At 34.6% G+C, this 27049-nt stretch overlaps 2 protein-coding genes across 2 annotated transcripts; both read right to left on the bottom strand.

The window, feature by feature from the left end:
• Positions 1-397: 397 nt before the first annotated feature.
• LOC149426341 (beta-1,3-glucan-binding protein-like) lies at positions 398-8466 on the bottom strand. The gene is made up of 7 exons (XM_089650702.1): positions 8410-8466; positions 4632-4851; positions 3003-3157; positions 2270-2433; positions 1932-2183; positions 1407-1657; positions 398-1058 (listed from the first exon to the last, which is right to left on the bottom strand). Exons 2-7 carry the CDS (start codon positions 4842-4844, stop codon positions 948-950), a joined length of 1146 nt encoding a protein of 381 aa, XP_089506828.1. The 5' UTR covers positions 4845-4851; positions 8410-8466; the 3' UTR covers positions 398-947.
• Positions 8467-18337: 9871 nt separating this feature from the next.
• On the bottom strand, positions 18338-26126 carry LOC149426340 (beta-1,3-glucan-binding protein-like). Its single transcript, XM_089636497.1, has 7 exons — positions 26007-26126; positions 22150-22369; positions 20900-21054; positions 20006-20169; positions 19667-19918; positions 19117-19370; positions 18338-18580 (listed from the first exon to the last, which is right to left on the bottom strand). The coding sequence occupies exons 2-7, from the start codon at positions 22360-22362 to the stop codon at positions 18470-18472; spliced, it is 1149 nt and encodes a 382-aa protein (XP_089492623.1). The 5' UTR covers positions 22363-22369; positions 26007-26126; the 3' UTR covers positions 18338-18469.
• Positions 26127-27049: the final 923 nt, after the last annotated feature.

The raw sequence follows: 27049 nt of genomic DNA, 5'->3' as shown, positions 1-27049 counted from the left end.
GAAAATCACGGGATATGTGGAATGATGGAAACAGCCTACCTTGAATTCCCATGAATCCCGGTAGTTGGGCTCTCGACGGACTTGCACTGTTCACGGGGTGAAATTTCCTCCAAAACGAGATAATCTTTGATATTTGTAAACAGAGCATAAAGCATGTGTATATATGACGAGGACACGACGATTACACCTTCTTGCCACACGACACGAATACGAATGCTGTACTTGCGACAATTTACAGTACAACAAAACCATATTCTATTTCCAAAGTGGGTAATGCTGTTTTTAAGGAAGGAAATGGATAGTATGTATGATAGTAGGTATACGATGGGAAAAATGGTAGGTATTATCCAAAAACTGTTTCAATACTAAACAAGCGTTTTTTTTGAAATAATGATTTATAAATTAAGGGAGTATATTTGTATAATAAATCTTTTTTTATGGATGTTGTAGGATTTTCAACAAAAAACTGATAGGAATATGATCGATAATACAATGCGCAGATGACTACATGCTTCAATTTATTCAATAATTTCAGCATATCGCTCGCCATACACTACTAATGGGAATGTATGGCGAGCGATATGTTGAAATAGTCCAAGCCATGATAATATAGCGTGGTCTGTCACAAGCATTATGGGTTTTAATTTTACCTATACAGATTCTTAAACCTTCTAGTAACGTTTAAAAGTAATCAGTTAATCACCCATGAACAAAAAATATACAATTGAGTTCCATGAAAATTTGATAATATTTTGTGAAATTTGAGAATGTAAATTCGTTGGATAAACTATTTCACTGGGTAGATACGTACACTTAATTACATAAACATATTATATAACGTATAATTAAACAAAATTAAAAAGTTATTAACATAAATCTGTATTTACATTGGTTTAGCTGTTTTTTCGGGTATTGAAATGAATCATATTGGTTTGAAATACGTTTATTTACAGTGCCCAGACACGGACATAGTCGACCTGCATGGCAGCTTCGTCATTCTCGTTAAGTGCCCAGGTTGCTAGCCACCTATCCCTCTGTGACCAGAAGTCTTTCATGGCCTATAAACAAAAATAAAATCAGTTATTGCATGAACGGCTTCTCGATTAATAGTGGAATATTTTCATCGATTTAGTTATTGATGGATTGATGCGACTAGGAGTACCCACTGAGTTTTTTTCCACGTAATTCGAAACATTTTCTTCGTTCAACAAAAAGTCTAGTTATAAATGTAGTCGTGAGAACCATAGCGGATCACAATAGTTGCGGTATCTGTATAATAATCTGACATAATAATCGGTAAAATAATGTTTAAATACTTTTTCAAAGAACTTGTTCAGCATCAAGCGTGACTTGAAAATAAGCAAAATATAAGTTTGTATGGTACTTAGTTAATATATTCTGATTACCGTTGGTGAGTTGTTGCTCCACGGCTTGGGATCTGGGTTTTGTGCTTCATCGGGGAAGTAGGCAGTTCCTCCGACAGCTACGTTAAGAAGGAGGTAGAACTCCTGATCGAAGGGTGCCATTTTGGATCCATATCTCCAGGGGTTCACAACTCCAGGAGCGCTGGCAGCGAAGTTACCATACTGCCAGAATCCACCATCTGGAGGAGCAATGAATCCGACCTCTGATCCCTCAATGCTGAACCTAATGAAGTCTGAAAGAATTAACCTTTTGTAAAGCGTTTGTAACTTCTTTCTTATTGTGTGCTCAACCTGAAATAACTGGAACTGGAATCGCAGTTAATGATAAATTGTTATTTTTAAGGTTAAGGGTGATTAATCATCCATAAGAAGAACTGGAATCGGCCCTAGTTAACGATAAGTATTATTACGTATCCTTAAGTCGAACCGAAATCGCCCATCTGGATTCTAATCAATGTGAATATTGCGGACGAGGTTTTAAGATCTTAGATTTTGTTATTTGTGTACCTGGGGTCCAGTCCACTTGGTACCTCCTGAAGCCGGAGTTGAAGCCGGGAACCTCGTTCCTTTCCCAGTGAGCTCTATCCCAAGCGTTAAGTTCTATGTATGGTGCAAAATGCAAGGTGGATCCAACATTTTCAACTCCGATGTTTCTTCCTCCAATTGTCAGATCCCTGTTTCCTCGAGACTCAGCGATGTCGATTTCTCCAGAAGAAGGCCAGGTTCCGTAGTTGTTGCGAGAGGGCATCATCCAGATAGCTAGAAAAAGAAAAATAGATGTAATATATTCCCAAGGAACGTAATCTGTACTTTTGTTTGATTATTAAATAAAAGGCGCTTCTTACCCGGCCAAATCCAATCTCCTGTAGGCATCTTGGCAGAAATCTCGATCCTTCCATAACGGAAGTTGAAGGACTCGACGGTGCGGAGACGAGCGCTCTTAGTGGGGTTTAGAATATTTTCAGGGTTTCCGGTACGAGAGCAGCCCCAGTCGGAAGGGTTGGTGCAACTGAAATCATCAACAAAACCAGTTAATTCTATACTTTTGAAAGTAGCTATGACTTTGTGGCTGTCCAATATAAATAAATGAAACAATGTAACTTTGTTTGAACTACAACATATTTATTTTTTAATAAATGCCCACCGGTTTCGGAACAATTGCTCCCTCCGCAGTGCAAAATATATATTATATAAACAGGGCAAAATATATAGTATATATATATATATATATATATATATTGTCCTGAGGAAGGAACGGTTATTCCGGAACCGGTTGGCGTTATTTTTATTGTTTTTTTTTATAATACATATATTCGTTGACCTCGAATTTTTAAACATTCCAATTTTTAATCTTCATTAAAATTTTTACCAATTAACATGTTATTGAATTTGGATGAATTGACATTGATTTTATCAGATGCTTATCTTATACCTGCCTCGTAAATGATACGTACTCTCTCCTTACTAATGAATACGAATATGTATACGCATCGAGCTGCACTTGAAAACCTTCAACATGATATTATCTTGACGAGTTTCATTGATATATTTGATTTTTTGAAGTTTTGTCAAACTCACATTTCAGAAGGGCTTCCGCCGTTGATGTCCAGGGTTCCTGAGGTGAGGAAAGCTTCTCCGAACTGGTCGGAGAGGAGGGAAGGCTTCAGGTACAGATTTCCGTCACGGGTGAAGCTGTTGGTCCTGTTGTTGGTGTACCATTGGAATTCCCAGTTCTAGAATAAGAAACACTTTTTAATATTACTTCACTTTCAATAGTTCAGAACTTCTGAAACTTGTGAGTCCATGAGTATCAACTAGAACAGTTCCATCAGTTGCAATCATCGCTGCTCTACTTCAAAATCTAATCAAAGCATACCTACTTTCTCCCAGTACCAATTACACACTGTAAGAAAGAAATGCTGAAAGGTGCATTGTTTCGTTTTAACATTATTCATTTTAACCTTCAATTAAATTAATTCTTTGTGAAAGATGAATACAATGATAGTATTCAATTAATAGCTACACTACACAGACTACACATTGTCACTGATCTCTAAAACAACATTCATACTTTCAGTCGGAAAGAGTAACATTCATAACGTCTAGTGAGGGGTGATTGGTACTTTATGCACGAGACATTGTTTACTTTTTTTACTTTCAGTATGTTGCATCTATTACCATTCTGTTACATAACCTTTATTTTTTTGTAAAATACAGGTAACAGGTAGCCGCAGTGTTGTTTTATAGTTGAAATCCGTTGATTACAAAAACGACTGAGAGTTTAACTGTTAATCTTTCTTAATTCCCAATCAAGCCAGATAATAAATAATTGATCGTTAAATTCATCGATTCATTAATTATATATGAATGTCAAAAAATATCTTTTTCGATAGTATCTAATCATTGGAAACAGTGAACCTACTCGTATGTGTTATGTGTATTGATATTTGATTAGACCAAGAATTCTTTTTAAGATTATAAAATTCATGAAATTGTGTAATGTAACACGCAATATCAAAATATTATTTTTTAGAGGGTTTAAAAAATATATTTATATAGAATTTGCTTGTTCGTACCCACTTGACCGTTTTAATGATTTATTTAGCATGAATTTTTAAAATCATTTTAAATTAATAAATTATTGTTATAAAAATCCTGGCGGGGACGTTTTGCAATTGAATGTGGCGTTTATTTGAAGACTTTCAAAATATTGGATAAAAAAGATAAAACGATTTAAAATAGTTCTACTAGAGAGGTGTACACATATCCACCTGCTAAATATATTTATATTAGACACTAGTCCGAGTTCTATGTTACGTTAAACACAATGTTAGTATGTTTTCTATTTTTCTAGCTATTATTTTTTTTATACTAATAAAACATTCTAAATTTAAGTTTTCTTGCATCTGCAACTCAGTGTAATATAAAAATATGAATATTATTTTGTTTTAAGCGAACTCAGTGATATCCTTGATATCTTGCGATTTTTAGGTTGTAAACAAAATGCCACCAATCAGGCAACTTCATTGAATTCATGGAATTTTTCGTACTTTTTTATTACCAAAGGATAATTCTTTTGGCAAATTGACATATTTGACTGCTAGGTTATTAAAAATAAAACGAAAACGTCTTCAACCACGCAAACACATTATATTTCAAGGAGACCGGCATTTATAGAGGAAGGTTGTATTTAGGTTAAGTACTTACACCGCCTCCGGCGAGGGTGTTCTCGTGCTGCCACCTGTACTGGTCAAAGTAGTCGAAGTTGTCTTCGAAGATGAGCTCCCCGGCGCAGACCTCAGCGGGCGCGTGAGTGCCGCTGGCCGTGGTCACGGTGGGGTCGCATGCCTTGCCCGCCACCCTAGCGGAGCACACTGCCGCGAGGGCTACTACCAACATCAATTGCATCAAGCGTCTCATTTTAATGCTAGAAAAAGTAAATCACTTTACTAACAATTTACTTAAGTACATATTATTGATAGTTGTATGACGGTGGGCTTTTTGCCAGATGATAATTTCTGCCACAAACACAATAGAGTGACAAAAAAAGCAAAAATCAGTCATTTCAAATACATGTAGGATTACGAAAGATTTTTTAAATATTTATGTTGAGGGATCAGTAGGATTTATAGGTCCTCTTAGGAGTTCTACCGAGCTGACTCCTCTGATATGAAAATATCTGGAGTCTGTGAATTATTTTCCCATTTGATCTCTGGTTAGTTGACGTGTTCTTCTTGTATTGTTTTGTATTTATTTTGCTTATATAATATTTATTTAGAACAGGTAACTAAAATTAAATACTTAGGTATTATTTTTGACAGCAATTTAAAGTGGAAACAACATATAACCACTACAGCAAACAAACTTAGAAAATTCATTTACTTTTTTAGACAAACTCGCAACTTTCTCAACCTAAGCCAGCTCAAAACAATCTACTATGCACTTTGTCAATCTTTAATAGAATATGGTATCATAGCATGGGGAGGAGCAAACGCTGCCGCCATTGATCCAATATCTAAAGCTCAGAAACTTATAAAAAATATTATCCTCAAACTACCAATCACAAGCAGTTCGGATGAAATCTCTAGGAAAATCTGTGTTATGGACATTAGGCAACTTTATGCCAAAAACATACTAACATACCTCTTCAAACACAAAACTACTTTTGACAATATCCAAACTGCTCGTGATACTAGAACCAAAGGACATAATTTCTTACAAATCCCTTTCGCTAAAACAACTTTTGGCCGGAGAAATTTTAGATATTTTGCAACAAGGCTATATAATGCTCTCCCACTAACCATTAGACTGAACGATTTTTTTTTGAAATATAAAACAGGCATTAAGTCTTGGATCATCAGCTCAGACAGATCCATGATCAAAAATTTTATAAAAATCCCTACATAAGTATGTACTCCAACTAGATGCTGATTAACAAATTTATCATTTATTATTATTATTTATTATTTTGTATCTTCTTCACAATGTCATTTAATGTAATGAAATATTTTATGTATCAAAAAATATGTAAACATTAATTCATGCATCAAATACGTCTGTCTCGACACAGGTTTATCCTAGTGAGACAGACATCGAAAAAAAAACCTGTAAAAAAACTTTATATTGATAATAAAAAAAAATGCACTTGCATAGTGTGAATTGACCAGATGATCATTTGTGGAGAAATGTGTGGAAGGGTTTAGTTTTTCCTATGGGGAAGATTTAACCCGGACATAAGTCGGAAAAATTAGGTAATTAAAGTACTATGAAAGTAGTAGTGGAACATAGTATAACATTAGTATAAGAATAAACAAGAACGTTTTGTTGTAAAGCAAATTTGTAATAAACCAACATTTATTACTCCCGATTGGGTGTTTTATTCAACATAAAAAATTGATTCAAAGATAAAATGTGCTTGTACGCAAAAATAAATTTTGAAAATCAGCTACAAATATTCTAATGTATTGTTTGTTAGTTTGGTCACTGAATGGCGGCGGTCTGTGTAGCCTCTGAATGGGCGAATTTATAAATAATTATTAGCAGACTTTGGAACATTATAGAAAGCAGGGTACAAGCAATGTAATAAGATTCGTTAAATTCATTCGTCTAATCTGCCATTCGCTATTTTGAAAAGACGAACTAAATCAGTTATTGTGCGCCTTGAATATAAGTCACTAAAGTTTAGTAAGTCCATTAACAAGGTTTAATTGAGATCTTTGACTGGAATTCCTGATTTATACTTAATAAATCTCAGAAATTTAAGCTGCAATTTTTAGTTGGTGAATCTTATGCAATGAAGCCCAGATTGTCGAATTGTACTCTAGATTGCTTCTTACCAACCCAGTGAATAGTAATTTAAATGAATGAATTAATTAAAAAACTTTCACCATCGTAAACACAAACACTAAAAATTTCATGGCCTTGGTTGTTGTTTCATTTATATGAGGTAAAAAAGTTAATTTACTATAAAAATGATACCAAGGTCCTTAATTTGCTAGACTATTTTTAGAATAATGTTATTGATGGTGTATAGATGCATGATAGGATTTTACAAATGGGCAAAAGTTAACGTTTGACATTTTTCAATATTTAGGAATAGTTCGTTATTGGTGCGCAACTCTGTAACCTCGCAAGATTTAATTGTAATACATAACTGTCATTGGATAAGTAAGAGTTTTGTAAATTTTAAGATAATCATCAAATAAGAGAATTGTAACTCCATCAAAAACGATAGTTATGTCGTTGATAAACAAGGAAAACAATATTGGTTCCAAATGAGACCCCTGTGGAACGCCGGTGAAGACTTAAAACTGGTTTGAAAAATGTGCATTGAGTTTAATTGATATTTTTCTTGTGTGCAGATAACTTTGTAACTATTTTAGATATTCCCAGTTATTACAAAGGTTCTTAATTTTTTAATTAAAATTTTATTTAAATTATCAAAAACCATACTCAATTTTAGGTTACTACCACTAAAAAATAAAAAAAATATATTTTTAATCAGACAAATACGTGAAGCTTTCTTATAAATGATGATATTAGTTTGGTGTACTGACCTGTTGTCCAATTTATCATAGGTTATACATCCCTAGTTGACGTGTACCCGGCCGTGCTCGGGGTTAATAATGGTTTATCGTTATATTTTGAGGTTGTGAATTCAGTATTTTTTTAAGGTGGAAATAATATTATTGTCAGGAATTAAATTTATTATTTTTATTTTTTGGAATAAGCTAATGAGTAAAACCAATTGATGTAACATGACATATTAGTCATTGGTAAAACCTCAAATTGTAATATTTAACTATTGAAGACAATATTAGCAATTCCTAAACGAAAATCTAAAACAGATAAATCAGAAAAAGATTTAGTTACATCTAGGACTCGAAACCCGAGGGTCCCATTAGCTCAGTTGGTAGAGCAGTGCCCCGGCAAGTGAACTCTACTGTTAACTGATAGCTTTGCTTCAAAATAATATTTTAATTGCACCAACCGCGTTCAGTTTTGCATTGATCCTTCAATTCAATTCATCCTTTCCACGTCTCGTTAACTTACTTCCTTATACTTATACACCGATATTACTTTCAGAATTTAAAAAATGGTATTATAATTAGTTTGGAATATCCAGCCGAAATCCCCTCTTATCATGAAAATTCCCAAAGCTACCTTAAAGCTGAGCTACAAAGCTAAGCTTAAATATTGAACCTGAGATGTGACTTTCTTCCTCTACTTCGACGTAGAGGTGTTTCACTTCTCCTTCAGAAGAGCTTACAGCTGGATGTTCGGCTAGGGATGTTAGCTATTCTTATTTGGATAAGAGATATCCAAGTTTTTTCAGTGACTCCGTGCCTGCGATTTTTATGTGAGAAATTATCTAAAACCATACTCAATTTTAGGTTACTACCACTAAAAAATAAAAATAATATTTTTCATCAGACAAATACGTGAAATTTTCTTATAAATGATGATATTAGTTTGGTGTACTGACCTGTTGTCCAACTTCTCGGGTCGGGACTATGAATGCAGACCAGAATTTTTGATTTATATACTTTAACTGAATAAAAAGATATGAGTCACAATCTTAAATCTGCTAGATAACTGATCTATATTGACTCTAGTAAGATAATACCCCACAGAAATAAACACAGTGATAACGGAGGTAATTATGTGCACTTTTGAATTTAATATATTAGCATACAGAGAGCTCAAAGAGCCCAAAGGCCCCTTTCTCTTTGATAATGAATTTATATTAATGGTTGTTGGAAAAATATGTATTTTAGGTTTTTTTAAATAATCATTTTAAAGAGAACATAGTTGCTGTACGGGGAGATTAATATTCACGAAATAAATATGTACGGATATATAAGAACTCGTTCCTAACAGGGAAACCTTCTGGTAGATAGGTACTAAGAATTCTGATACCTCGACTTTTTCAATTCAAGAAACGAGATATAAAATTTAGATTTCTGGGATCAAAACCATTGATTTATTTAATTTTTAATGGGTTTCAAAGATTTTTTCATAAAAAACCAACTTATTATGCGATCATATGAACAAAATGCAATGTATGTCAAATCAGCCATAAATGAAACTACGCGATTAATTTCGGGTAGAAATGAGTTTTCCGACATTTGATTGTATGTATGAACAATGTGAAAAATATTTGTGATCTATACAAAATTTAAAATGAAAATATGTTTTAGAATTACCTGCGCATAAATGCAAGCTTGTTATGACTCGTTATCTGTGGATCGAGAGGTTTTATTGGTTTATGAAATTGTACATTTTTGTAGAAGGCGAAACTACGTAAAAAACAATCGATATCTCGTTTTAACTTAAATAAAGTTTTAAAATATTAAAATACAATACGTAATATTATATTCATACACATTACAAACGTCGGCTTAATATATTCACCGCCAGGAGCTTTTGTTACAATTATAAACACCGAAATGATTGCTACGTCCTTGGGAGGAATTGGCACTAGATTATTTTTCCGCAAACTATATTTTGATTCATTCCATAACTTCTGGAATGCTATAAATATTTTGTACCGAACAACAACTGCCAAGGACGGCACCACGATCTGCTGTGTATACATCATGGCAAAACAGACGTTTTAGCTCGGCACGGCATGACACGGGATGTGTAAATAACATCCCTCCATATATATATATATATATATTATTCAACATAGAAATTGAAGATTTTAACAGAAAGACTTGCTCATGACATATGTTAATCTCACACGAGGCGTTATATTCTCACGGTCTTACTAAAAAACATGATGAAACATTATTCAATTGATAAACGACCGCGTATGCGAAACCTTACTAATTGAAACATAAAATAGAAACTGAAAAAATAAAATGAAAAGATACATAAGACATAAACATTGCTTATCATGTCACAGGGGATTGTTTATCGGTTGTATAAACTTGAAATAATAATAATTTCTATCGGATTTTGAAATTTTTTCAAGCTATTTTAAATATTCTACATATTTCATAATTTGTCGTTTGTTTCAAAATTAGAAGGCGACTGACTGATCAAAAATGTTTACACAAAATAATTCACGGCCGCCTTGATACTGCGTTACGTTTTAGCAATACTGAAATATATATATTCCCAATTTCCATCGAGACTCCACGGCATGTTTAACCTGAATACATTGAACAATAATATCGCCTATTTTAGCTCTTTGACACAAATTTGTTGATAATATAATAAGATCGAGTGTACTGAAGTTTTCTTCGTTTTCGTAGTTTGAAGAAATTTTCATCGATAATTTATATGGATTCAGAAAAAATGTTCTGCTATTGCTAAAAAGTATGTTGCACTGATTATATAATGTATTACTTGCGTCTCTATTTTTGTCTATTATGTCTTTATTTGTGTCTCTTGTGTCTATTTCGTCTCTTACTTTTTTGTACTATTTGTCATTTAAGTGAGCTTTCATACAATTTGATGATTTTTTAATTTTATTTTTAGTGGTTTTATATATTAATCTTTATTTGGATGTATAAAAATTAGTGTATCCTACGTCTGAGTACATTTTTGTAAATTTTGTACCTTTTTCTGTATTAACTGAGTTTTTATAACTGGATCGTTCTCACGTAAGTGAGATTATCAGTAAAAACCCAGTATAAACAGATAGATAAATAAATAAAACACCTGATTAATATTGATAGTTAAGTTGAGCATAATTCTATTCTTCTGCATTGAATTTCTATATAACTAATAGCAAATTTTACATCTTGATTACTGTTCCACTTAACTATTATGCTTTTCAAGTATTTGTGAAAGCCTGTATGGGCGTAGAATATACAAATAAATACAAATTTACAATAATTACATAATAAATACAAACGAGATAGAAAACCTATATATTAGATGTTCGGTATTATCAACGCCTTGGTGCCTTGGCAAATCGGCGCCCGAAGCGGACTGCTTCGATTGCGCCTGCACAGGACTAGTCCTGTGTCCAACTGAGATACGAGAGAATGGATTTATCCATGACAATAGCGATGGGCACAATTGATAATTTACTCGATCTTTTTGATCATCGAAATATTTCGATTCATTGTCAATGGACAAATCGATTCTGTCAAAAATCATCACATCGTCCAAGACAATCATTTTCAAACGTCATCGAACAAGAAATCGATTATATCAAAAATCATCACACAGTCCGAGACAATCATTTTGAAAAGACATCGAACATGGAATCGATTTTGTCAAAATCATCACACAGTCCGATACAATCCTGTGGAAACGTCATAGAACAAGGAATCGATTCTGTCAAAAATCATCACGCAGTCCAAGACAAGCGTTTTAAAAATCATTAGAAACCACAGCCGTCACGTCATTGGTCAGAATTCACTCGCAAACATAATTTGATTTCCATTGGGAGCTGGGATTATCCTATTATTATTTGCTGTGTCAAATGTTTAGTTAGGATATTATCTTCCAACCGAAAAAGCTACGAGTATGTGGCAGGAGAACAATTCATTCATATTGTAAAAAATGGCATTCTTACTTACAATAAGTTGGTAAGGTTACTAATAATAATCGATATTGTTTTAGTGTCCAGGTTTTTGTGTTAGTGGGGATGAACCATTTTCATTATTTCTTCTATTGACGAATGATTTCACGAAATAATAATAAATGTGAGGAGATTTTAATCCTCCAGTAGGAATATTCAAGTATGTAGTATTTCCGTATAATTGGAAGTAGGTATGAAACTGATTAGTATTATTACGTTTCTATCTGCAAGTAAACAGTAACAATCATTGCCAGTATGAAAACACTGGTTTAGCCCATTTTTTGCAAATGCAGCACTTACCTACCAAAATGTTTCCATACCAATGTACCATGCTTTGTATGTGTTACCCCCCCCATCCCCACCCCGACAAAAATCTGCCTCAGTCCGCAGCTACTGTTCCTTCGAAACTCCGAGCGATTAAATTGATTAATCACTCGATTCTTTTGATGTTTCGTTCAAAATATTTGCATCATGTAAATGTTTCGATCCTGCCCATTACTACGCGACAGTGAATCAAAATACACAGACAGTGCTCATAAATATCGAGCAAATAATCGATCATTAAACTATTGTGTCCATTGCTGGTATTTACGCAAAAACAACCTTTGTATGTAAATTATTATACATATTATGACCTATACACGATCTACAAGCAAACTCTACTGTGGCGGATTATATGGTATCACGTTAGGTGCTGTCGATTGAATCACGGACGGTTCCATTGTTAAAATATGGATGCTGTTGAGAATTATAATAAAAAAAATGATAAATTACGTCGTTAACAATTCATTTATCACGCTCTAGGCCTCATGTAACCCCCTCTAGATATAATGGAATTGACTGCATTGGTGTTCATATAGGTTCCTATAACAATTAAGGTAGGTATGTACTAACCTTATGTAATTTTTCACTTTCGTAGTTTTCATAATTTTTGAGACATTACCTCAAGGGTGTTTTATAAAATAATCAATCATTGGTAAATTAAGGGGTTATCACATTTGTACACTAAATATTTTTTGGTGGACAAGGTAGAATTTTTGACAAAAAACTGAGAGGGAAATGGTGCCTACGTGCTTCACCAACGATACGATTGTTATAGGTTTTTTTTTATAGGGTACTCGTAAGTTGAACACTCTTCTTGTTTGTCTATTATTTGATATCGTCATCCAAGGTTAGGAATTAAACGCTAAAGCTAAAGATTTGATAGATTTTGTGGTTTTGAGATTCCACGGGAATACATGAATTTATTATAGGTTATAAATCCCTAGTTAACGTGTATCCGGTCGTGCTCGGGGTTAAGAATGGTTTATCGTAATGTTTTGAGGTTGTTAATTAAGTATTTTTTAATAATATTATTGTCTGAAATTAAAAATATTTTTGTATTTATTGGAATAACTTAATGAGTAAAACCCATTGATGTAATAAGACATATTATTTAGTTAATGGTAAAATCTCAAATTGTAATATTTAATTATTGAAGACAATATTAGCAATTCGTAAACGAAAATCTGAAATAGAAAATCAGAAAAAGGTACGGTCACATCTAGGACTTGAACCCTGAGGGTTCCATTAGCTCAGTTGGTAGAACAGTGCCCCGGCAAGTGAACTTCACTGTGAACTGCCAGCTTTGCTTCAAAATACTTTTTTAATTGCGCCAACAGAGTCCAGTTCTGCAGTAACCCAAATTTCTGCATTGATCCTTCAATTCAATTCATCCTTTCCGCGTCTCGTAAACTTCCTTATGCTTATACATCGATATTACTTATCGAAAGTTTCAAAAATGGTATTTTGACTAGTTTTGAATATCCACTCATAATCCCCTCTTATCTTGAAAATGCCCAAAGCTAACATAAAGCTAAGCTACAAAGCTAAGCTTAAAGATCGGACGATAGTTGGATTAGAACCTGAGATGTGACTTTCTTCCTCTACTTCGACGTAGAGGTGTTTGTTTCACTTCTTCTCCAGGAAAGCTGACAGCTGGATGTTCGGCTAGGGCTATTAGTTACTCTTATTTGGATTAGAGATATCCAAGTTTATTCAGACTCCGTGCCTACGATTTTTAGAATATAGTATATAAAATGTGTTAATGTGTAATCGATAAGGTAGGTAAGTATTATACTTCAGGGAGTTCTATGAATTTCTCCCATCTTGGGTTTCTTTTTCCCAATATTTTTTTTCCTACGTGTGAACGTGTAAAACTCTTCAAGTATAACGACCTCAGCAAATATTCTGATTTGCTTTGGCATCGTCTCTCAAAAAAAGTATTTTGTTTGTAGTTCAGAAGTAAGCAGAACCTAGTAGCTTTGGGGTGGAGACACATTACATGGCTTGGCCTATTTCAGCATATCGCTCGCCATATATTTCCATTGGTAGATATGCTGAAATAGGCCAAGCCACAATATCGTGCGCTTATAGCGTGGTCTGTCACAGGCATTATGGGTTTTAATTTTATCTATCTATTTCTTGGACCTTCTAGCATCGTTTAAAATGTCAAGAAATCAGTTAATCACCCATGAACAACAATTTTTCATTTAATCACCTATGAACAAAAAGTTCCATGAAACTTTGAAAACTTTTTAAAGTGAATTCTTACAAAGGGCAAGGCTTTTAAAGATTATTCGATATTATAACGATAATACATTATAATGTCATTTAAAAACATGCAAAAATTGACAAAATTTTGTCAGTATAAATCCTCGAAAATAATATTGTAGTCTTTATTTTCTTGTACTTTTATGTATTTAGAACATTTTTTAAAATATTAAATATTCTTTTACTTCTTTTGAAACTGATTGACGCCGCAAATTTGTTGGAGAAACTACGGTAGGTATGTATACTATTACATACAACTATTATTTCTTGTATAATTTAATTTTTTAAGTCGGGCTCTCGGAGCAGCCTGACGCGTTTTGGTCGGTCTCGTCTTTTTCGACAATAACAAGGGATATTTCATATATTCCGCCCTTAAACGTGTCAATAAATGTTCCTTACTGTATACAAGTTGCTTAAGTGTACTAAAAACTAATTTTACTGTGACCAGTGTGGACGTATAACGACTTTAAGAATAGGTGACAAATAATATTGTTAATCCTAAGATGTGTGAATTCCAGTGTCTATAATACGAGACCAGTGCTTTGAACATTCACCAGATGTGATCATTCCTTCGGCCCTTGCCCCCTGCCCCTCGTCCACCCGCACCAATACTGCAAACCCCGCTGTCCGACGCATACAGTGCCGTTATAGAATGTGGGCCATGTATGTGGGCCAAATTGTGACATTGCTTAGGCCACAGAATCGTCGTTCTCGGAATCTACCCTTAACCCGCACAAGAAGAGAGTCATTTGGCGACTCATGCAACCCCTGCCGCAACCTCCGCTCCCCACCGCTCGTGCCCTTCCGCGCGTGGAATAATGACATCGGAAATGAAGGATGAAATCGGACTGAACCTGCGCTCTTTGGTTTGCTGACTACATGGAGTGTTTTAAAACAATTATACAGTGATAAAATATCTATTTTTAGTGGTAGTGTATTTGTTTAGCCATTCTTGAACGGTTTTTTCTTTGGTTGAGTTTAGGATTAAGTTAAATGTTATATTAAGCGTATAAATATGTATTTTTTTATGTGTGTAACGATATGTTAAGTTGTATAAGTAAGATGTTTAAGTAGTACTTGGAAGGGAATGGCCGACAAAGATGTCGATGAGGTTCGCTATCCATCACATCGCCAACCCTTCGGTGGCGCAAAGAGGAGGACGGAACGTGATCAATGTCGAATTGGTAGATGGAACATTAGAGGAGGAGTGGAAAGAAAGATGAACGAACTGTGTGATGCAATGGTGAGCAAATGTTTGGACGTACTGTGTATAACAGAGAGTATGAAAATGGGTAGCGGTACAATGCAGCATAATGATAGGCTCGTCATTTGGTCTGGGAGACCAGATACGGAGAGGGCTTGTCACGGTGTTGCAGCGCTACTGTCTCCCAGAATGATTGAATGTATGTTTCAGTATGAATGTGTAAGTCCGAGAATAATGTGGATCAGATTTAAAATCGGTTTGACAAGGGTGTTTCTTGTTATTTGCTACGCCCCTGTTAATTCTGAAAGCGATGAAGTGAAAGATGATTTTTGGACTGGTGTGAATGATGTAATGAGACTAAAAAATATGAACGAAAGGATTATAATGGCAGGCGATTTGAATGGGTGGGTGGGAATTAGACGTGACGGATTTGATTCGGTCTTAGGTATGTTTGGGGATAAAAGAACGAATGACAACGGGAACAGAATACTTGAAGTATGTTTAGAGTGGAACCTGTTTGTGTCGAATACTTTCTTCGATCATAAAGGTATCCACCAATATACGTGGGAAAGAGGAAATGAGAGGTCAATTATTGATTTTATAGTAATTGACTCTAGGTTGAGAGCTGTTACCGAGGACACAAGAGTTTTCAGAGGGGCTAAGGTCGAAACTGACCACTTTCTTGTAGTGTCAAGAGTAAACCTCTTTCGCGGTTGGCGCTCTAAAGTGAAAACGGTACTAACTCCAACAAGAGTCAAAATAGAAAAACTACAAAACGATAATGTGAGAAGTAAGTATGTGAGTTGTGCAGAGATAAGATTGAATGCGAAGGAAATGGAAGGTCTAAGCATAGACGAAACATGGAACCAAATAAAAGTGTGTCTTTGTGAATCTGCTAGGGAGGTTTGTGGAATAAGTACGAGAGGTAGGAAGAAAGGTGATGCATGGTGGGATGATGAGATTAAAGCACTGGTCTCAGAGAAGAAGAAAGCATGGTTATGTCTGATTGCGGCTGGCAGTGCTTCCAGCGAAGAGAAGTATCGAGCGAAAGAGGTATATAAGGAATGTAAGAAAAAAGTAAGAGTTGGAGTGAAAGAACGAAAGAAACGCCTGGAAGAGGAAGAAGGAATGAAAATGACAAACCATTTCCAAGAAAACATTAAGTTGTTTTGGAAAGAAGTCAAAAGGTCCCGGAGTGGCCCAGAAAACGGAAGCATGAAAGTGATAAAATCAAAAGATGGAAAAATGTTGACGAATGAGGAAAAAATAAAAGAGAAATGGATGAATTATTTCGAGGAAGTCTTCGAAAGCGAAGTGAGTGACAGTGATTCCAGCGGCGAATCAGATATGAATGACGATGGAGTGAATGTTACCGAAATTAGCATGGATGAGATAGAAAGTTCGATTAAATGTATGAAGAATGGTAAGGCTGTCGGGTTTGACAATATTGCTGCTGAATATTTTAAAGGAGGTAGCCGTATAATTCTCACATGGTTGTGCAATCTTTTTAACCAATGTTTAAAGGAACGTTATAGGCCTTTAGATTGGAGAAGGGCTGTGATCATGCCATTATACAAAGGTAAAGGGTCACGTATGGAATGTGGGAATCATAGGGCTATTAGCCTGCTAAGTTCAGTTGGCAAGCTGTATGGTAGAATTTTGATTGAAAGAGTAAGAAAGGAAACAAAAGATAAAATATGGGATGTGCAAGGTGCTTTTATGAGTGGAAAGGGGTGCATGGACCAGATCTTCTCATTGCGTATGCTCAATGAAAAGTTTCTGGCAAAAAAACCAGAAACTTTTCTGTGCCTTTGTAGATCTACAAAAAGCATACGACCGAGTCGACAGGAAAAAGCTATGGAAGGTATTGTCCAAGTATGGAGTGAATACAAATCTGACTCAGGCAATTGCGTCTCTGTATGAGGGAAGCGTTGCATGTGTTAGGGTGAACGGTGATTTTACGGGGTGGTTTGATATCACAAAAGGTGTTACACAAGGCTGCGTAATGTCACCGTGGTTATTCAATCTATACATGGATAATTGTATGCAAGAATTGAAAGAGGTGGGATCGGGCGTGAATTTGAATAATTTGAAAGTATGTTGCCTGTTGTATGCTGATGATGCGGTGCTGATTGCTAATAGTATAGAAGATCTAAAGTCTCTCGTGTCTAGGATGAACGAAGTATGCATGAAGAATGAGTTAATGATGAATGTAAGTAAGTCTAAAGTAATGGTGTTTGAAAGAGAGAGTACGAAAACAGCAATATAATTGTGAATGAGGAATACTTGGAGAAGGTGGATGAGTTTGTGTATTTAGGAAGTATGTTTACGAGAGATGGGAAAGCTGATAGAGATATTGAAAGAAGGGTAAATGCAGGTAATTCCGTTAATGGAGGACTGAACGCCGTTGGCGCTAACAAAAAATTGTCCAAAGAAGCGAAGTTAGCAGTCCACAACGGAGTGCTGGTACCTACCTTGATGTATGAAAGTGACGCATGGAACTGGCAAAGAAAGGATGAAAGTAGATTGAATGCTGTTGAAATGAGATCCCTGAGGCGTATGTGTGGTAAAACCATGTTTGATCGTGTGAGGAATTTGGAGATCCGCAAAGAGTGCAAGGCTGATGTAAGCGTAATGAGTAAGATTAAGAAAGGGACGCTTAGATGGTTTGGGCATGTAGAGCGAATGAGCGAAGATAGGAGTGTAAGGAGGATATATGATGCAAATGCGAATGGTAGCAGAAGTCGGGGACGCCCGAGGAAGACATGGCACGATCAAGTGAATCAGATACTTGAGTAGGGCCATGTCAAGAGTCAGAATAATAGAAGAGTATGTATGAGACGATGTATGAATGTGAATTAGGCAAGGAGTGTGTGCCAAGACCGAGTTGTTTGGCGGTCCGTCCTCTCTGCCTACCCCTGCGGGGAAACGGCGTGATGGTTAGTTAGTTAGTTAGTTAGTTAATTTAAAAAAAATGAAAAAGTTTGAATTTCATGTTATTAACAAAAAATCTGATTTATTAAAGCGGTATTTAAATTGGTTTGGTTGTGTTTTCAGGTATTGAAACGATTCATATTGGATTGAAATACATTTATTTACAGTACCCAGATACGGTCATAGTCGACCTGCATGGCAGCTTCATCATGTTTATTTACAGTGCCCAGATACGGACATAGTCGACCTGCATGGCAGCTTCGTCATGTTTATTTACAGTGCCCAGACACGGACATAGTCGACCTGCATGGCAGCTTCGTCATGTTCGTTAAGTGCCCAGGTTGCTAGCCACCTATCCTTCTGTGACCAGAAGTCTTTCATGGCCTGTAAACAAAAATAGAAATAAAATCAGTCACAGAATGAACGGCCTTTCGATTGATTTGGGGAATATTTTCACCGATTTAGTGATTGGTGGATTGATGCGACTAAGGACGGGTTGTTTCGGTGAATTTGGACAATTCAACAAATTTCAAAGATGATTTTCAATTTTTGTGAAAATTTTTTCAAGTTGTGTTATTATTTCAGTTCTTTCAAGCAAATAGCCTATAATGGTATAGTAACAGAACTTGACTATGACTTTCACAGAGCCCGAAAATGAACGTTGAAATTTGATGAATTGTTTAAATTCTCCAAAACAACCCGTCCTAGGGTATTGAATTTTTTTGCACCTAATTCAAAACTATTTTTCTTCGTTTAAAAAAGAAATGATGCCGTGAGAAACATAGCGGATCAGAATAGTTGGGGTATCCTATTAATATTATCATCAGAGTGTTTTTTTTCTTGTTAGTTCAGCCATCAAGCGTGGTGAAAATTGGTAAAATGTAAGCTTGTAGTATATTTAGATAATATATTCTGATTACCGTTGGTGAGTTGTTGCTCCATGGCTTGGGATCTGGGTTTTGTGCGTCATCGGGGAAGAAAGCAGTTCCTCCAACAGCCACGTTAATAAGGAGGTAGAACTCCTGATCGAAGGGTGCCATTTTGGATCCGTATCTCCAGGGGTTCACAACTCCGGGAGCGTTAGCCGCGAAGTTACCGTGCTGCCAGAATCCACCATCTGATGGGGGAGCAATATATCCGACCTCTGATCCATCAATGCTGAACCTAATGAAGTCTGAAAGAATTCAAAACATTACGTTAAAGAATGATGTACGTGTTAATAATAACTTGTAACGGAAACATTAATTTTAAGGTTAAGGGCGTTTCCATATCAATAAGCAGAACCGTAATCGCTCATATTTAATGAAAAGTCGTTAATTTTAATGTAAAGGAATATTCCGTACCGTCAAACTGGAATAAGACAATTACGTATCCTTCGATTAAGTCGAACGGGAATCGCCCGTCTGGATTTTAAACTGTGTGAACATTGCGGCCGAAGTTTTAAGATGTTAAGTTTTGTTATGTGTGTACCTGGGGTCCAGTCCACCTGGTACTTCCTGAAGCCGGAGTTGAACCCGGGAACCTCGTTCTTTTCCCAGTGAGCACTATCCCAAGCGTTAAGTCCGCTGTAAGGTCCAAAGTGCAAGGTGGATCCAACACTTTCAACTCCGATGTTCCTTCCTCCCTGTGTCAGAGCCCTGTTTCCTCGGGACTCGACGATATCGATTTCTCCAGAAGAAGGCCAGGTTCCGTAGTTGTTGCGAGTGGGCATCATCCAGATAGCTAGAAGAAGAAAAATAAATGTAATATATTCCCAAGGAACGTAATCTGTAGGTTTTGTTTGATTATTTGATAAAGTGAGCTTCTTACCCGGCCAAATCCAATCTCCTGTAGGCATCTTGGCGGAAATCTCGATCTTTCCATAACGGAAGTTGAAGGACTCGACGGTGCGGAGACGAGCGCTCTTGGTGGGGTTAAGAATATTGTCTGCGTTTCCGGTACGAGAGCAGCCCCAGTATGAAGGGTTGGTGCAACTGAAATCATCAACAAATCCAGTTAATTTTATACTTTTGAAAGTAGTGATTTATTTATTTATTTCACATATACGGCACAAAATGAGCCATTCACATACTAATTTACAGAAAATAGTACAGCAATATAAGGAATGATAGTTATAACCATAAAAGATTAGAATCAATGTAACTTTGTTTGAACCACTTTATATTTATTGTTTAATAAAAGCGAATCGGTTTCGGAACAACTGCTCCCTCCTAAGGGCAAAATATTTATTATTTATATATATAAGGCAAAAAAACTATATACATATTATATTACATATTTTTCCCTGAAGGATGGAACGGGTCGGCGTTTATTAAAAAATAATATATATTTGTTCAAACAAAGTTACATTGAGTAAAATCTCTTCAATTTATGGTTTCGTTTGTGTTTACCCCAATACCCGAAATGTGAAATATTAATTTTATTGTTTTTGTTGTGAATAAAAATATTCGTTGACCTTGAATTATTAAACTTTGCAATATTTAATCTTCATTATAATTATTACCGATAAACATGTTTTGAATTTAGATATATTGACATTGATTTTATCAGATGATTATCTAATACCTGCCTCGTAAATAATACGCACTCTCTCCTTACTAATGAATACGAATATGTATACGCACCGAGCTGGATTTGAAAACTTTCAACATGATATTATCTTGACGAGTTTCATTGATTTATTTAATTTTTTGTTAAACTCACATTTCAGAAGGGCTTCCGCCGTTGATGTCCAGGGTTCCTGAGGTGAGGAAAGCTTCTCCGAACTGGTCGGAGAGGAGGGAAGGCTTCAGGTACAGATTTCCGTCACGGGTGAAGCTGTTGGTCCTGTTGTTGCTGTACCATTGGAACTCCCAGTTCTAGAATAAGAAACACTTGTTAATATTACCTCCTTTTCGATAGTTCAGAACTTTTGAAACTGGTGAGTCTGAGTATGGGTATCATTTACATTACATATTACATCACCAGTTGTACCAGTTCGCTGTTCTACTTAAAATTCTTATCAAAGTATTCCCACATTCTCCCAGAACTCAATCACACTATCAGAAAGAAATGCTGCAAGTTGAATGGTTTGGTTAGCTAAAACATTATTTCTTGCATAAATTTACCCTTGTGTGGATACTACACCAAATGTATTATAATAATTAATATTTTTTTATGCTTACTATGTTATTTCGAACCCGTCAAGTAATTTTTACTTACCATTCACAATATTTATTCTGAATTCTTTTTGAAAGGAGAATACAATTACATTAATAGTATTAAATTAATAGCTACACTGCACAGACTACACCATTGTCACCGATCTCCATTACAACTTTGACACTTTAAAAGCATTTTTGAGGAATGTGTTTTTGTTGGAAAAATGCTAGATGCGTTTTGCAATTTTGGTGTGGTATTTATTTCAAATGAGGTAACACAATGGACGTATTTAGAATAGTTTGCTTGCTTAATATATTTATATTTTTTAGTAACCACTGTCCGAGTTCTGCTAAAGTTTACTTTTTAATAAAACATTTGAATTCGACGGGCATTTATGTTTTGAAGGTGTAGTAAAAAATGTGCATTTTTTTACATTAACTCCACATCGGGAGGCCCTGAGGAAAATAATTTCCCTTTGGGCCTATGTCATCTCTGGGGACGCTGTGTGGAGGGTGAGGGTGAACTGAGTGATATCCAAGATATCTTGCGATTGTTAGGTTTTAATCAAAATGCCATCAATCCGGTAACTTGTTTAAATCCATAGAATTTTGGACTTATCGAATATTTTTGAATACCAATGGATTATTCTTTTGGCCAATTGACATATTTGGCTCCCAGGTTATTAAGAATTATAACGAAAAAAAACTTCATAAATTAAGAACAATTCCAAAGAGACTATCAGTCAACTTCACCAGGCATGTGTACAGGAATGTTTTAGGTAGGCGTGGCTAAATACAAAAAAAAGTACTTACACCGCCTCCGGCGAGGGTGTTCTCGTGCTGCCACCTGTACTGGTCAAAGTAGTCGAAGTTGTCTTCGAAGATGAGCTCCCCGGCGCAGACCTCAGCGGGCGCGTGAGTGCCGCTGGCCGTGGTCACGGTGGGGTCGCATGCCTTACCAGCCACCCTAGCGGAGCACACTGCCGCGAGGGCTACTACCAACATCAATTGCATCAAACCTCTCATTTTAATGCTGGAAAAAATATATATTTTTAATAACACTTTACTAAGGCACATATTATTGACAATTGTATGACGGTGGGCGTTTTGCAGGAAGATAATTTCTGCCACAAAAGCAATAGAGTGATTTAAAAATAACATTGTTACGATTTCAGAATTTGTTAATGCTGTGGATGTAACCTTTTTTATTTTGCCTCGAAATTGGATTTTGAGATAGCTCTCATGAAATAGAGGCCATATTTGAAAACGGGGTGTGAATTTGAGCGAAGAGAGAACATGTGAAAATAAACATTACTGAAATGGACATTTAGGACGGGTTGTTTCATATAATTTGAACAATTCATCAAATTTAACCGATAATTGGCGAGTTCTGTGAATGTTCTATTCAATTTCTGTTATTATATAATTATAGGTCAGTAACTTGACAGAACTGAAATAATAACAGATCGTGAAAAGAACTATCGCAGAACTTGACAATTTACTTGAAATTTGAAGAATTGTTCAAATTCGCAGAAACAACCCGTCCTTATTAAAGCTCTAAATTTTAAGTATTTTGAAAAGGTAAATAAGTAGATTATACAAAAATTATTTTAAATGACTGTCTGGTGACCCAAATTTAAAATTCCCGGAATGAATAAAAACTCCCGCGGAATGTAATTTACTTAAACAAATAACCGTTTAATTGGTAGAGTAGGTGTTTTTTTTTATTATTTAAGATTTTTTTGAGAGGTTATTACACCAATGAAAATGGCAAATTCACAAAATATCTTTACTCCACTGGATATGAAAATAACTTTTGTATTATGGTCATGTGAGTTGATGAATTATAAATAATCTGATAGTATTATTGTCCCAGCGTCTGGACGGTGTAGGCCCTCTGATTGGTCAAATTTAAATTGTCTGTTTCGGGTAACTTGAATATTAAGACACAATTCCATACTAAATTAGGATCGCCTCATAATAATACGAGATTTCTTCATAAGAATCGTTTCTGCTCATATAATTTTTGGATAATATCGAAGAAAATATGTTTTAGAAAGTTCATAATCCATTGGATTAATTACATTACAATGAAAATTCTCCACAGTTACGTGATTATGTTTGACGTTTATAAAAATTCACGCGTTTCTTCAAGATGGCCGACAGAGCGCACCTCTGGCGGTTTAAAAACGAACCAAATGTCTGGCGCGAATATTTAAATATGCAGCTAACAATACTTGACTACTTACCATTAACAAGCGTTTTATAAGAAGATTTCTTCTGGAAGCTTATCACTTTGTAATGGCATTTATCATTATTTTTTATATTTTTTTTTCTTATTAATTATATCTGATTTTATATTGGCATGTTTTCTAATTTCTAAAATTGCAAAATTATTTATTTGCGATGCTTTATATCCTGAGTGAAGTATTTTAAGACCTGAATTTTTATCGAAAGTGTGATCATTATTTAAAAGATTATTTGCAAACTCAGATTCACTATTTCCATTTATAGCCCTGCGATATTCTTTAGTTCTGACTTCAAAGTTTCTATTGGTTCTACCTTTGTAAAAGATATTCCAATCATCTCAATTGAGTTTTTAAACTCCTGTTTTTTTTGTTTGAATTTTGCTATCATTATTATTAAGAATATATTTCTTCATTGTTATTAGTGTAAAACGCCAGTTGAATGGTACCAGGATTGTTTATATATATATAATTTGAGAAGTATCGTTATCCACAAACAGAATTCTACGCCATTGTTTATTTCTATCTTTAGAAAGACCTTTTGAAGAGAATGTGTTTAATTTTTTTATTTAGTATTTCAACTATCAATTTATTAGAATAACCGTTATTAAATGCTATTTGTCTTATGAATATATTGTTTTATGGTTATATGCTATTTGTTTTTTTCAGGTCTTAAAATACTTCACTATAAATAATTTTGAAATTTTAGAAATGAGGAAACATATTAATATAAAAGCAGATATAATTAACAAGAATTTTTTTATAAACTCTCTTTTAAATATTTTCCCACTCAACTGGTCTTTCCCGTCTAACGATATTGTAATTCCTAATTATTATAAACCCAGCCTACTCTTACTCCTCCCCCCTCCTTCCACTTCTTCTTTCCCAATTGCAATCTATATTTAATTTTTGACTTCGGTGTATACACAATAAAATGTAAACATTATATTTATTTATTTATTGGACAATTTGCATAGCGCCGCTTTTGTGAGATATCACCTCAGGGGCGCTATATTGTAATAATCTACCTTTATATATAGATTTTTACTCTCCTGATGAAGGTGTATATATAATCTAGCATTAAACTTTATAAGATACAGTAACAGTTGTAGGTAAAGAATTACCACCAGTTGGAGTAAAATTAGCACCTTTTAATTAAACCGACTGCTAATGTCATCGCACAATTACCCTCCTTTTATTCATAAACACGGGTACAATTAATCAATATGTAATAATCTATTATTTAAGTCAACTTTGTTAAAACTATCTTTAATTGTGACAAACTAAACGATATTGATTCAACTTATAGACATTGACGGTTGTAACACATATTTAAGCACTGCAAGTCTCCTATGAGCTAATTATATTAGGTACGATAACAGTTAATATCAGTTGTAGACATGTAGTCAATAATAGTGTTTCATTTGAAATAATCCATCACAAATACGTAAAATTTCATTTATTCAAACAACTGTCATTCTTATTATGCGTAAATTTAGAATGTTATTATTAATTAACTCCTTCCTGTTCCGTGTTTTAACAATATATATACTCACCCTCTCTCTGTGAATGTTCTTATATCTATCTATTAAATGTAACTGTTGTTAATATCACTTAAAATGGGCGAAGCCCAAGCAAGAGCTGCCCGCAGGGCCTAGCAGAAAAAAACCCGCGGAGCGGGTTTTTAACTGCTAGTTCAATATTTATTTAAAGACGGTTTTAAACTTGCATTGTACTGTTATTAAGAAATATCATATTAGCCTACTTACTTCCATTATTTATCAATCTTATCAAAATGAAAATATAAATTTAATTTTGTTACTATTGACGAGATTAACATATTATTGCTTAATAAAGATTCTAATATTATTAGTGCAGCAAATATAAAAACAAGAAAAATACATTGATTTAAATTCAAATGGTAGTTTTAAAACTAACTATAAATAACAGTTTGCCACTCTGAACTGTTAATAACTTTGTCAAATTATATGTTTTTGTTAATTATAGCGAGAATACTTCGTATTTTAAACGACACAAAAAATTGTATTGCGTTACGTTATTACGATCGGCAGTTTTAGTTACTGCGTATGTATAACATAGTTATCATAATAAACAAGCACTTGCCGTGTTATGGAGTTGTAGGTAATATTTGCACATTTAGGTATTCCCCGGTTGATACAATTATAATTATATTTACAACGTTTTACTTTTTAAACAAACAGCACTATTTTATGCAGGCGGTCAAATAATGTATTAAAACACAGGACATTATATTGAGCCATACATATTGCAAAAGAAATAAATGTATTATTTTGTTAAATATAATATCAAAGTGTTTTATTTAAATACATAAAAGACATTTATGTGGGTATCAATTTTAGGTTACTACCTTTAAAGAATGAAAATAATATAAAGGATACTGACCTGTTGTCCAACTTCTCGGGTCAGAACTGTGAATGCTGACCAGAAGTTTTGATTTATATACTTCAGCTGAATAAAAAGATACGAGTCACAATCTAACATCTGCGAGATAACCGATCTGTATTAACACTAGTAAGATAATACCTCACAGAAATAAACACGGTGATTTTAAAAACAGCGGAGGTAAGTATGTACAGATATAGTATAACTCGTTCCTAACACGAAAACCTTCAGGCAGGTAGGTACTGGGAACTCTGAAACCTGTACTTTTAAATTCAATAATCGAGATACAAAATTTTCAAAACTAGATCGTTCTCACGTAAGTGAGATTATCAGTAAAAACCCAGTATAAAAAGATAGATAAATAAATAAAACACATGTATAATATTGATTGTAAGGTTGAGCATAATTCTATTCTTCTGCATTGAATTTCTATATAACTAATAGCAAATTTTACATCTTGATTACTGTTCCACTTAATTATTATGCTTTTCAAGTATTTGTGAAAGCCTGTATGGGCGTAGAATATACGAATAAATACAAATTTTCAATAATTACATAATAAATTCAAACAAGATTAGAAAACCTATATATTAGATGTTCGGTATTATCAACGCCTTGGTTCCTTGGCGCCTTGGCAAATCGGCGCCCGAAGCGGACTGCTTCAATTGCGCCTGCACAGGACTAGTCCTGTGTCCAACTGAGATACGAGAGAATGGATTTATCCATGACAATAGCGATGGGCACAATTGATAATTTACTCGATCTTTTTGATCATCGAAATATTTCGATTCATTGTCAATGGACAAATCGATTCTGCCAAAAATCATCACAGGGTCCAAGACAATCATTTTCAAACGTCATCGAACAAGAAATCGATTATATCAAAAATCATCACACAGTCCGAGACAATCATTTTGAAAAGACATCGAACATGAAATCGATTTTGTCAAAATCATCACACAGTCCGATACATTCCTGTGGAAACTTCATCGAACAAGGAATCGATTATGTCAAAAATCATCACGCAGTCCAAGACAAGCTTT

The sequence above is a fragment of the Hesperophylax consimilis genome, chromosome 1 (assembly GCF_061612785.1).
Source record: "Hesperophylax consimilis isolate HC1 chromosome 1, BYU_Hcon_1.0, whole genome shotgun sequence".
Classification (NCBI taxonomy): Eukaryota; Metazoa; Arthropoda; class Insecta; order Trichoptera; family Limnephilidae; genus Hesperophylax; species Hesperophylax consimilis.
Note: the sequence above shows the minus strand (reverse complement) of the source record. Positions and strands in the feature narration are given on the sequence as shown.

What these genes read in the sequence shown, in the direction of transcription:
- LOC149426341 (XM_089650702.1), bottom strand. Translation starts at nt 4,844, where the DNA reads ATGAGACGCTTGATGCAATTGATGTTGGTAGTAGCCCTCGCGGCAGTG. An exon ending in ACACCCTCGCCGGAGGCGGT is followed by an intron (nt 3,158 to 4,631) that starts GTAAGTACTTAA and finishes TTCTTATTCTAG; the next exon opens with AACTGGGAATTCCAATGGTA. An exon ending in GGCGGAAGCCCTTCTGAAAT is followed by an intron (nt 2,434 to 3,002) that starts GTGAGTTTGACA and finishes TGATGATTTCAG; the next exon opens with TTGCACCAACCCTTCCGACT.
- LOC149426340 (XM_089636497.1), bottom strand. Translation starts at nt 22,362, where the DNA reads ATGAGAGGTTTGATGCAATTGATGTTGGTAGTAGCCCTCGCGGCAGTG. An exon ending in ACACCCTCGCCGGAGGCGGT is followed by an intron (nt 21,055 to 22,149) that starts GTAAGTACTTTT and finishes TTCTTATTCTAG; the next exon opens with AACTGGGAGTTCCAATGGTA. An exon ending in GGAGCAACAACTCACCAACG is followed by an intron (nt 18,581 to 19,116) that starts GTAATCAGAATA and finishes TTTTGTTTACAG; the next exon opens with GCCATGAAAGACTTCTGGTC.